General features: G+C 32.5%; 1 protein-coding gene across 1 annotated transcript; it reads left to right on the top strand.

The window, feature by feature from the left end:
• Positions 1 to 56: 56 nt before the first annotated feature.
• LOC127881891 (dnaJ homolog subfamily B member 9-like) lies at positions 57 to 13,601 on the top strand. The gene is made up of 4 exons (XM_052430089.1): positions 57 to 182; positions 481 to 721; positions 5,888 to 6,364; positions 8,465 to 13,601. The coding sequence occupies exons 2-4, from the start codon at positions 493 to 495 to the stop codon at positions 8,533 to 8,535; spliced, it is 777 nt and encodes a 258-aa protein (XP_052286049.1). The 5' UTR covers positions 57 to 182; positions 481 to 492; the 3' UTR covers positions 8,536 to 13,601.
• The last annotated feature ends 28 nt before the right edge of the window (positions 13,602 to 13,629 follow it).

Genomic DNA, 13,629 nt, shown 5'->3' with positions numbered 1-13,629 from the left:
TTTCGTTTAAGTCAAAATTAAAACCAGTCTGGGCCACGTGCAATTTGGACCAATTAGAATAAACACTCGTCAACTTCCGCTTTCATTGATGACTGTCAACATGTCAAAATATACCTTTGGTGACACTTAAAATTTTGTTAGCAAAGAAACATATTGTGCAACTTTAAAAAAATAGAAGAAAGGTAAGTAAGTTCGTTAAAGTTTATTTTTTATAGTTATTACTTTTATTTAAAAGAGGAAAATATGTGAGATATCTAGTTAGTTTTAAAATGAAAGTTGCAATATCAATTAAATTCAACTCAAACTTCTAAGTCATATGGGTTTGCTTTACTGAAAATGTTTTTTTTTCTCACAAACTTGCAAAGCAGACACTGTGTGTACATGTCTTCTAGGCACACCTGTAAATACTGACTTAGATAAATTTTACAGAAAAAGAAACCTAAACATAAATGTTCAATTGATTTCATATAAAATTTACAGGTTACAAACAAGATGAATTACGACCAGATTTTGCTACTATCAGCCATGTGCTGCATGTTCACCATAGAGACATATTTGGTTGCTGGCGCCAAGTCCAGAGATTATTATGAGATTTTGGGACTGAAAAGAAACGCTAATGAGAAAGAAATTAAGCGTGCTTTCCGAAAGTTGGCGTTGAAATACCACCCAGACAAGAACAAAGATCCAGACGCAGAGGAGCAGTTTCGTGAAATTGCTAAAGGTAGTTTTCAAATTGGTCATTTTTTTTCATATAGCTCTTTCTCATATTTTTAAAATTATTATTATGATACAAAATCTATTAAATAATTGTAAAGTAATTCTAATCATTGTTTATGTAGTAATTTTTCAAGTTATCAGAGGTACATGGGTTGGGTTATGCAACACATGTAAACACTTTCAACAGATATTAATATCTAGATTGTATAGATTTTGTTTTACCTAAGAAATATTATATACAATCCATCAGAAAACAGCGGTCAGTCAAAGGAAATAGCTGAATTGGCTGTTGTAGACAGGTGATCACTGTTCTCAGGTAAACACATTTTAGATGGTTGGTCAGTTGGTTGTATTGCTAGGTTTTCCCAGTGGCTCTTTGCCAATAAAAAGTTATAATAACACATTCTATTGAATAATATATATTCATATCTTATAACTTGATTTAAATTAACAACTATTTTTACACTTATGAATTTATCAATGGTAGCATTGTTGTTTACTCTTGCATCTTGTTCATTCAGTAAATCACTTGCATCTTGTTCATTCAGTAAATCACTCTTGCATCTTGTTCATTCATTAAATCACTCTGGCATCTTGTTCATTCAGTAAATCAAACAGTTCCTGTTATGTTCATTAGGAAGATATTTTTCAAATCATAGTCATCCGCTGTCATTGACGTCAAGGCCTAAGAAATTTAAATAAGGGATTTTCTGAACTTAATGCAGAACAGTATTTTTCTTATTCAAAGAAACTTATACTTAACGCTTGTAAAAAATAATTTTTACACAAACATCACAGAAACAGCAGTTTTTATTCAATCAACCACAAAAGCATCTCGGTTTCTGGGACCTCAATTGGTGTTAGCTTTTCCCCAGGAAATTTAAATGGCTGTTTCTATATCAGGCATTTTACATGTACATGAGAAAAAATCCACTTGTATAAATGTCAAAAGTTCTGTTTTTTTAAATTTCAATTATATGTCTGTTTTGCCACAATTGATGATCATTAATTATTTTCTTGCCTGCTTATAACCTCATTCGCTAGCTAGTTTTTGTTGTTGACACCTAATCAGTGATAGAGATGATAGATCTATTGATTTTGTCGCGCAGTTATGTTATGTAGTTCTGACTTACTGCGTCAGAGATAAGAGACAACATTAAATATTGATTTGAGTGATTACTTTTCGCACCCTGAAATGACTGCTCATGACGGCTGCACACAGGTGAAAACTAAGAGTGAAATATACTGGCCGTTGGTGACTGTTATACTTAGGTGTAATATAGAGGGTTCATTTTGATAAGCCTATCAGGGATTTCAATAGATTTTGAAAATCAATAAGTAATATAACCATATAATGTGCTTGAAATTTTAGGCGTCAAAACCTAAGTCAAGATATTTTTTGTTTCTGAATAATGTGCTTTTTAGAGACTTACATTCAATGCTATGCAACAATGCAACTATATGATATGAAATATATTTGAGAAGTTAGCTTCTTGGTCACATTTGTCTTAAAACTATTCAAAGGCAGTGTTCTGCCGTGGATGATCCCTTGCGTCATTGGCGCAAAAATAAAAGATTTGTCCCCACAAGTTTTTTCCATATATGGGTCCGCGGGCGCACAGGAATTAGTAATAAAATCTAATCAATTCAATTTGTAAGTCGGTAAAGACATGACGTCATTTTGCAGCCAATTGTAAATTTACTTTAATAACACTTTATTGCATTGGTAAGTTGAGATTATATCAACCAATCAAAATGGCGGAAAGTGACCGGGCGAAGAAAACAAAATCCATTTTAGTTTTTTTCTCCGGCAAGTAAAATTAGAAAATATGACGATAATAATAACAACATCCCAACACCCCAACAGAGTTTTCCCAAGTCCCATAATCGTTTAGCAATGACAAAAAAGTCTGCCCCTAAACATACGTTCCAAGCAAATTTGCTTCGAAAATTGTCTTGGTCACTGTTTGACAACAAAATGACATGCACTTTGTGCATAAAGCACAAAAAAATGCCTTTACTATCGGTAATTCTTTTATCGAACAAGTACTTTGACACGCAATTCTGAGTTCAATGACCATAAATCTGTTGAAAGTTTTGTAAATATGTTGACCATTGTTTGACAGTTTTAAACAGTTTTTAATATGTTCAAGGTGGAATAAGAAAGTTACGTCCTGTGGACTGGCTGTAAGAAGAAAACAAGCAAATTTAAGAGTGCAAGTAAAAGATAATTAGTTTCTGAAAATTAAATTCTGCTACAAATATATTTCTTTGTCCCCAGATTTTTCCTTTTTGTCCCCACTTTTTAAACCCTAAAGGGTCCCTGTCCCCAACAGTTAAGATTCACAGCAGAACACTGACTTGGAGTCAAAATCAAAAGCAGGATATTCTAGATCATTTCAATTAAAAATATTAAGCTAGTTAATACAGAAATCTTGGTTCTGAAAGGATGTTACAAATTTACATTTACGGGGGTATATTTTGATCTATAATATACAAAAGCAATAGCTATTCAAACTATTTTGACTTTGTATGTCCTCAATTTTAAACTGTGACTTGTGTGCGCAATTGTGTTTCATTTGACTATGTTTCAAGAAGAAGTATGAGAATGCACGTGCTCCACTGCACAAACCATGTTTTGTAGCATCTGTAGAAGGAATTAGAAACATGTTGGAAGGAGAATAATCCTCTTAGCTGAACATATGGCATCAAAAAAGCTTTGCATTCATTAATCTTTAGTCTTATGAGAGCTTTTGTCTAGAAGTAGTCTCTACATAATTTCTATGGAATCCTATTTCATATTTTGTTGAAAGTTAACTGATTTTATGTACACGTATGAGATATAAATGTGAAAAATCTACAACAAATGTGATAATTTCATCAATCAATGTTTTTACAAAAAAAAGATTATTTCATTAATCAATGTTTCAGTTGAGTCTTTACAAAGATAACTTGCATACCGGTTATATATGAAATGATGTATTATTTAAAATTATATAAAAATTGAGTATAGGCATGTAGTGAGTATTAAATCCTATTCAGTATTACACAATTATTACATAATTCTGCGTAATGAACCATATTTTTAAGATCATGAAAGATAGGTACTTATATGGATTTGTTTAAAAACAGTGTGTCAAATATAATAAAGTCAATTGGTCCAAGGTATTTTTCGTCAACTGTAATTTATCATAATAACAAACAGTATAGCAGCAAATTATGACTCATGCTGATAATACTTTTCCATTTAACAAGCGTTTATAATCAGACATCCCCAAAAGACCTTGAAATTGTTTGCAGTTAAATATTGATTTTTCATTTGGCAGGAATGATTCTCTGATATAATTAGAATACAGAACTATTTTTTACACACCCAATGATATTTTGTGAAATTATAGGGATCATCTTGTCTCAATAAAATTAGCTCTGACAAAATTATACTCTTACTTTGTTTTCATATCATGACAGTTGTGGGTGATGTATAATCTCCCAAAACTATGGCTGATAATTTGAAAATATGATGCTTTCTAACACAGTACCAAAGCATGTCTTAAATTCCTGCGTTTGAAATATGATGTATAATCTTCTAAACTAGCAGGGATATCAAATGACAATTAAAGTTTTCATTATAGAATTCAAGTATAATCTTCAATTATATACAGTTTACAGTTATACTGTTGGAAGTTAATATATTTGTTGTAAATTAAACATTTCTTTTCATCTAAACTAGCATGGAAACTGTGATTCTATTTGATAAAAATTGCTCAGACTTTCATGCTTCGAGATGATTCTATCAACTTTTATATATGTATACTATACACTGCACTTAATTACACAGTAGATTAAATGTGGTACCAACAAGCAGAAATATAAAGGCTTTCTTAAATCCTTCCTGAGCAACTCAATTATAATGTTTTGTTATGTATAATGTACTTTTGCACTTTTGTATATCTACAGTTATACTTTTTGTTTAATATTATAAACTTAATAAACCTGTTTCTAAGCTAGTCATGTTTCTCCACTGACAAATAACTCCATCAAGTTAGTAACTTTATCTGTAATATACTTGTATAAACAATTTGAGCCTTCATGTGTTACTGGATGTGATCCTGCAATTTGAAAATGTTAAACATATAGAGACGGAAATAATTCAGACCTGTGTTCTTAGCATTAAGGTCAAGGTCATACTAATGCTCACAGGTCAATTTTGGACAGGTAACAGCTTGTGTGTGCAGTAACTTTATCATTCATGAAATTTAAAATGACCTGCCACAAATATTCACAGTGTGGAAATGTTGCATGTAAGACATGTGTCCCTGCCTTGAAGGTTGAACTCACTTTAAAAGGTTAAAGGTAGAGTCAAGGCATAAAACAGCTTGCGTGAAATTTCACTTTGTTATTTATAGGCAGTTCAAAACAATTTGCAACAAATGGTCAGCATGTTGAGATGTCATGTCACATGGAAGACCAGTGTTCCTAGCTTATAGGTCAAGGTCACATTGAGAGGTCATTGATCAAATATGGGCAAGATTAGACTTGTCTGGACAGAAACTTTGTCATTTATCAGGTAATTATCCCCCGCCATATGCAGAGGGATATTGTTTTGGCGTTGTCCGTCTGTCCGTCCGGCTGTCCGGCACTTTTGTGTCCGGAGCCATATCTCGGAAAAGCTTTGGCGGATTTCATTGATACTTGGTATGAGTATATATATGGATAAGAGGATGATGCACGCCAAATGGCATTGTACACCAGCTGTAAATAACGGAGTTATGACCCTTTGTATCTTGAAAAAATGCTTTTTTGTGTCCAGAGCCATATCTTGGAAGTGCTTTGGCGGATTTCATTGATACTTGGTATGAGTATATATATTGATAAGAGGATGATGCACGCCAAATGGCATTGTACACCATTGAATAATAACAGAGTTATGGCCCTTTGTATCTAGAAAAATGCTCTTTTTGTGTGTCCGGAGCCATATCTTGGAAGTGCTTTGACAGATTTAATTGAAACTTGGTATGAGTATATAAAATGATAAGAGGATGATGTTGGCGTTGTCCATCCGTCCAGAAATATTTGTGTCCAGAAGTATTTTGGCGGGGGATATCAATTCTACGAATTTGCTTGTTTTACAATATCTTGCCTTAAATAACTAATTTGTCTCCTTTTCCAGCATATGAAGTCCTGTCGGACCCCGAGAAGCGTCGCCAATACGACACGTTTGGTGACAACAGCGGGCAGCAAGGCGGTAGTGGGGGCGGACAAGGGGGAGGCTTCAACTTCAATTTCAACGACTTTTTCAAGGGTTTCGATGAAGCGTTCAAGGCACGACATGACCATCCTAATCAGCATCAACAGCATCATCAAAACCACAATCAACATTTTCAGTTCCATTTTGGCGGTAATAATGGTTTCAACTTTGATGACCTATTTGATGATGACGATGACGATTTCTTCAATATGGATCCATTCCAGAACTTTGATGCATTCAATTTTGGTTTTAATGGCATGAACAATTTTGGTCAACGTCATAATCATTACACTGCTGAACAAAATGGGCATGGAGACCCACATGCGGAGCATATGAAAAAACACATGAACAACCATGCCAATAATGTGCGACATCAGAATATCAAGATAAACACTCAAGGTAAAATTATCTTTCTATTGTATTGTATGCATGTATCGTGCATGTCAACTATGGTGCATAAAGTGTGAGTATCAAATAATTTTTATTTTTTGTTGTTGATGGAAATAATTTCAAATTTGGAAAGAGTACTGTTTTTCCAGTTTCAAACTTTATGTAGAGAAACAATTCTTAACATTTGATGTTACATTCTGAAAACTTCAATATAAAGTCATCTTTATATATTGGAAACCATCATGGCTGGAACATTGTTTCAGTTTTATATATAAATTTGTAATATCTAGTTTAAATTTTACTTCTTTTTCCATCTTATAAATTCTTCTCATAATATAAAAGCTTTAGCCAGTGCAATTTGTTTTGGAGATGTTTTCAAAATATTCAGTTTAAATCTGAACGCTGTTCATGGTATTTATTTGTAAGTGTTATTTTTACAATCTTAAATAATACTTGATCAGGTAGTGGCAGTCGGTTATAGTTTAACAAGGTTTCTGGTCTGGTCAATAACTTGTAGTGATGACCGAGAGGGAGACAAGTGCAACAAGTACAAACTTACAAAGTCATCCTATTATTCTAATCCATGTACAAGAAGAAATATTTCTTTAAGTGTGATTAGTCTTTGAACAAGTCCCGGGCCCTTGTACAAATGAAAGCCAGTAAAATAGTCCCAGGCCGTTGGACAAAACCAGTAAAATAGTCCCGGGCTGTTGGACAAAGCCAGTAAAAAAGTCCCAGGCCCTTGGACAAAGCCAGTAAAATAGTCCCGGGCTGTTGGATGTTTGACAAAGCCAGTAAAATAGTCCCGGGCCGTTGGACAAAACCAGTAAAATAGTCCCGGGCTGTTGGACAAAGCCAGTAAAAAAGTCCCAGGCCCTTGGACAAAGCCAGTAAAATAGTCCCGAGCCCTTTGACAAAGCCAGGAAAATATTCCCTGGCCCTTGGACAAAGCCAGTAAATAGTCCCGGGCACTTGGACAAAGTCAGTAAAATAGTCTGGGGCACTTGGACAAAGCCAGAAACACCTTGGGTGTGGGAAAAAATACAGAATACTAGCCCTCATGACCAGTAAAAAATTCAGGTCAAAATCAGTTTGTTGTTAATTGGCCGGTGAATTCGGACCAATAAGATTACAAGAACCTTATAGCCTGTATTGGTTTTGGGACTTTTATGTAGACTGTGTGATCCATTTGTTTGAAATTTGATTGTACAGTTTTTCATGCATTTTAGGTTCAAACCTTGTAACTTAGTTTGCATTGACCAATCTTGTTAAAATTTCTGATAAAGAAAGCTTGCATGGAGTCTAAGCTTGAGATTGCATTTTGAACACATTCAATGTCACTGTTATACCCTATTTTCTGGAATGTTAGTCATAACTGTAAATATAGACACTTTCCCAAATTTCCATTATTTGTCGAATTTCTTCAAAAAAGTGTCAGAAAACGTTTCTGCTCAATGACTAATGATCCAATAGATGAATTTTGCCGTAAGTTCATACTAAGCACAGTTTATAGTAGAATTATAAGTAAACCTTTAAAGGGATCTTTTCACGCTTTGGTAAATTGACAAAATTGACAAAAGTTGTTTCAGATCCGCAAATTTTCGTTTTAGTTTTGATATTTGTGAGGAAACAGTAATACTGAACATTTACTATGCTCTAATATAGCCATTATATGCATCTTTTGACGATTTTAAAACCTAAAAATTATAAAGCGTTGCAACGCGAAACGATTGAATAATTTGGAGAGTTCTGTTTTTGTCGTTAAATTTTGTGAAACTACGAAGATTGCTTATATAAGGTATAAAATACGCCATGAATGTACACTCGGCGGAATAGCTCAGTATGCTAAAGCGTTTTTACTTCAGGACTCTGGCAGGACTCCAGGGGTCACTGGTTCGAAACCTGCTCCGGGCAATGTTCTTTTCCTTTTTTTAATTTTATTCTTGATTTTTTACTGGTGCTTTTACGATCCAATGTTTACATTTATCAATATAAAGCATTTAATGAATAAGTTAAAAAATGCCAAAATCTGTGAAAAGGCCCCTTTAAAAACCTGACTTACAGATTGCATGGCGGTGTTTGTTGTTACAAATTGAATCCCATTTTCAGGTGGCAGAAGATGCAGAACAGTAACACAGCGCATTGGTAACACTGTCACAACGCGCACAGAGTGCTCCTGAGACTGCGTGGATATAGACACAGGCTGAATCTTGGTGTCGAGTCAACTTCTGTGCTGTGCAATATGAGGATATTAACCATGTTGATTGTCATTTGTTAATTACTGATTATTGGGTCAGTCATGTTGATTGTCATTTGTTAATTACTGATTATTGGGTCAGTTTCAAAGTTATTCAGGCAAAGGGTTCTTCATGAAATGTTGTCTCCAAATATTTTCACTGAAAGTGTGATATGTACAGTGATGCAATTGTTATATTAAATGATTTATTAAATGGTTTTAGATACATGTAAGAGGCTATGTTAAGTACATACAAAGTTACTATGTACCATGATAATTTTTAAGAATTGGGGTTGAATAAAAAATTGAAGCTAAGTCTACTTAATTTATGAAAACTGATGTAAAAAGAAACAGGTTAAGCAACATTCTGGGAAAACCCGGCTTAACCCTTTGCATGCTGGGAAATTTTTTGTCTGCTAAAATGTCGTCTTCTGAATTTCTAAAATTAGCATTTTCTTCGATTTTTTTCAAAGAATACCATCAGAATATCAAACAGTTTGGATCCTGATGAGACGCCACGTTCTGTGGCGTCTCATCTGGATCCAAACTGTTTGCAAAGGCCTTCAAAATTCGGTTCCCGCACTGAAAGGGTTAATGCATGTGTCTAAAGTGTTGTCCACTTAATGCATGTGTCTAAAGTGTTGTCCACTTAATGCATGTGTCTAAAGTGTTGTCCACTTAATGCATGTGTCTAAAGTGTTGTCCACTTAATGCATGTGTCTAAAGTGTTGTCCATTTAATGCATGTGTCTAAAGTGTTGTCCACTTAATGCATGTGTCTAAAGTGTTGTCCACTTAATGCATGTGTCTAAAGTGTTGTCCACTTAATGCATGTGTCTAAAGTGTTGTCCACTTAATGCATGTGTCTAAAGTGTTGTCCACTTAATGCATGTGTCTAAAGTGTTGTCCACTTAATGCATATGTCTAAAGTGTTGTCCAGGCTTTATGCATGTGTCTAAAGTGTTGTCCACGATTGGCTAATCTGGGACAACACTACGGACGTTTATTAAGCCCCATTTTCCCACTAAATTTATGAAAACTGATAACAGCTGATGTCAATAGAAACAGGTGAACAAATGAGTGAGTGTATGCAGATATTATTTTACACGTTCATGGGTTTTATTTAAAAAATATTCAATATAATATTTTTGTTCCTTTAAATAAAATGCATTCACTCTTTCATATGATATCTTTATTTTTTTATTACACATTATGTTACCGGTGTATTTCAAAACACAAATTGATGTTGTCAAAATGCAGGTGATTTTGAGTTAGCAGATATATTTATTGTCCTAAAAAGAAAGAAATGGTTTGGATTTAAAGTACAGAATTAATGTAAGTGATGACTAAACATGGAATAGTGAGTCAATTTTTATACCTTCAATTGTCTTATTTTAGAAATATGCAGTATTGGATAATATACTTAGTTTTAAATTCTACTGCTGTCCATGGAACATTTTTGCCAGTTATGGGTGTGACTTGATGTTTCAAATGTATAATTGACCCAGATTGGAGTGAGCAAAAAATTAATGAAGTTCATACGTTTAAGACTGATAATACTGCATATAATTGTAATGATGTAATCGCAACAGTAAGTTACAACATTGAAGTAAAATGTACCTCCCTGAATGTTCTTAAACAATCTGCATTTAAATATCTTTATATGTTTTGATAACTATTTGAAATTGAATTGTTATATATTTAAATACATGTTTTTTCTATTGTAAATTAATAATTAAATAAATATTAAAATATGTTGTAACAATATCATATTCATAAATTATTTATCTAGAATGGGTTATAATTGTATATATAAGGATCAAAAGAACTAATGGATGAATACGTCTTGAAGATATTTTTAATGCAGTGTTGTTTCGTAAAGTTTGTTGGAGATGAATTTTTGTAAAGGTATCATTTAACCCTTTACCACTTAGATATGTATTTTAACGCCATTTTAGTCCCATCAATAAATTTAAATTTAATTAATGACCTTTCATAGTAGATTCAAGTTTTAAAGGCTTGACATTTCCAACTCTTAGAATAGATAATGATGAGCCGCAAACAGCATAAAACCTGAACAGACTGCGAGTTTCTCACAGGCTATTCTGGTTTTATGCTGTTTGCACATAGCCATTTTCACTTTGCCTCTGAGTGGGAAAGGGTTAAAAACAGTATTATTCAATATGCAAATTTCCAAAATGATTACATTATTTGAAGAAGCAAAAGAATTTAAACTTTCAATTTGAGTTTAGAGTTAATGGCTTGTAAAGAATGTTTGCTATTTAATAAATTGTACATTAAAGATGCCACATTACATTCATGGCCTTCTGTTTACACATGGTATTGCTTAGTGGTGGGAGATGCAATATATTGTGTATGTACTGTTCATTATCAGTGCATAGTTGTTAGTTTCATCTGTGTTTGAGTGATGCATTTAGCATGTTTTTTATATAGTAAACACATGTTTATTTATTGCCAGACTATTATAGATTGTTTGCTATGTACATGTTTAGGAGATTTTGAAGTTCGAACTTTTGGTCAAGTAATCTTTTTTTTTTTTTTAAATGTGTACACGATTTATAGCAATAGTTTGCTATTTGGATATTAGTGTCACATTTACCTTAAAATCTACCAAGAAAGGATTCAATACTGTTATTTGATTAATATTTTCTAATATATGTAGTATTGTAAGAGATCCATACTTTCCTTCACAAAAATGAAGTCAGTTTTTTAATTATTTGAATAAGCATTGATTGAATTCAATAAATAACACTTCTGTGTTGTTAAACACAAACTTTTTATGTAGATACTTATTCTAATTAAGTAACTTATCAAAGTAGCATCATAAAAGATCACATAATTATGTTTCAGACTGTTCGTAAATATGCAAATCAGAAGTCAATGTATATAGACAATGTATGTTAATTAGTATTGCAGTCTCATTTGGACTTCTAAAAATAAAATTAACCTGTATTTTAAACTGTACATGAATACTTGTAGTAATAAAATCAAGTGTGCAGCCTAAATGTGCTTGTAAAACATGTTTGTCAGAGTTGACTGCTGCTGTTTGTAGAGGATTCTTCTTGTTAACATGCTGCATTGTTGAGAACATTGTGGTATAACTTTTGAGGAAACGTCGAATAACGCATGTATTTGTATAACATGGCATTATGAGGTATCTTTCTCATTTATAGAGACACAGAAAATAATAGTTTTTTTAAAGATTTATTTGAGAAGCAATTATATTCACATTATATTCCCAGAATGCAACAATACAACACATTTTAAATGTTAGAGGAAACTTGGACTTTAACATCTATAAAGTGGCATATTGTCAAATTGTTGTTTAAATATGGACGAATTAAGATATTGCTTAAAAGTGTATATTGATTAGCAAGGCATGTGTCATACAAAAGAGTGAAATACAGTACCTTTATTTCAAAATAATTGGGACCGCCAAAAATGGTTTGAAAGAAAAAGCAATGGTCACTGTTGTGATTCATAATAAACTAGTACATCATTCTTAGATAATTATGTATATATTGATTTGAGGGTTCATAAATACTTTTAAAGACGTTGTAAAAATTAATAAAGTGTGCATTTCTTTGATTTTGCATTTACAAATTAACAGTCCATAAAGCAGAAACCACTTGGAAATGCTTTGTATCCAATGTGTCAATCGATACTAACTTGGTAAGCAAGAAAGAAATACAAGTTCGGAAATCTTTGTGTGCAAATGTGCGACTGTTAAATAAACAGTGCAATAATGTGCGAAAACATTGTAACAAAACTCCAGTTTGAAGAGAGATAATTTGAATAGAAAATTGAAATTAAAGATGTATAATTAAGTTTTAAAAAAAGAAAGATAAAAATAAATATTGTGCAAGTAGGAGCCCTATTTGCAGATTGAATACATGGAGAGTAAGGTTTAAATCCAACACTGAATGTGGCTTGCTTTTAGGTTAATTAAATTGTATTTTCAGTTTCATGTATAATTCACCATTAATGACTATGTTTCTGAAAATTTTATTTGAGTTAATACTTCCTATTAATATATGAGTACATGCTTGTATGATATATTTGCCTGCTTTAATTGAATGTGTGAATGCAATTACAATGGTGTTGCTTTAAATTGACTGCTTTGTAATAGTTCCTTCAGGTAAAACAAAGTAAGACTATTGTTAATGTACGGTGCTGTAGTGTACAATGTCTATGTAAGACAACTAACCATCTTGCCTTGTGATTAAATTAGTTGTAACAAAGATACAAATGTATGTTATTATCTCCCACAAAAGGCGGAGGGATATATGCATAAGTCCATCTGTCTGTCACAAAATTTATATTTAGCGTGGTACTGTATATCAATTCAAAGAATTTGCTTGCTGTTCATGCTATATGTAGTGAAATTAAATAGTGCAAAGAATCATTGTACCGGTAACACACTCTGTTTTAAAACACTTTAGCTTTGACTGTGTTTATTTTCTGAACAAAGATTTAATTGTGTAATTGTGAATTTAAACATAGTTTTATGTCCATAAGCACTAAATAAGGGAAAAGGTTGTGATTGATTGTATTTTCTTAATAATAATTTCAACTTGAAATGTATGACATAATTATTAGATTTATAAATGCCAAAATATTTGGGAAAAAAACGTTTGAAAGGATATATCCCCTCAAATTCTTGGTGCTGTATAACATTTGTCGGGTTTATGATGTACATGGCGGGTTTGCGGAGGGTTTTGGTTGCTAACGGCATCATATTTTAAGACATACTTAATTTGTTGTTGATTCTTATTTATTATTACTATTATTACTTGTATTCATAAGTTGTTGCCATACAGGACAAGTATGTGTTTTCTTGAACTGTTTCGTTCATACATTTATCATTATGTAAATATCTTTTCACTGAATGTTATCATGGTAGTGGTATACATTGTGCAGTCATTTGTTGAACAAGACATCTATTTGTTCTGTCCATATGAAAAAAATAAAATCTGAAAATAAAAACATATGCCTATGTTTTTGTCATTCTGCATTGC

Source organism: Dreissena polymorpha, chromosome 5, assembly GCF_020536995.1.
Source record: "Dreissena polymorpha isolate Duluth1 chromosome 5, UMN_Dpol_1.0, whole genome shotgun sequence".
Taxonomy (NCBI): domain Eukaryota; kingdom Metazoa; phylum Mollusca; class Bivalvia; order Myida; family Dreissenidae; genus Dreissena; species Dreissena polymorpha.
Note: the sequence above shows the minus strand (reverse complement) of the source record. Positions and strands in the feature narration are given on the sequence as shown.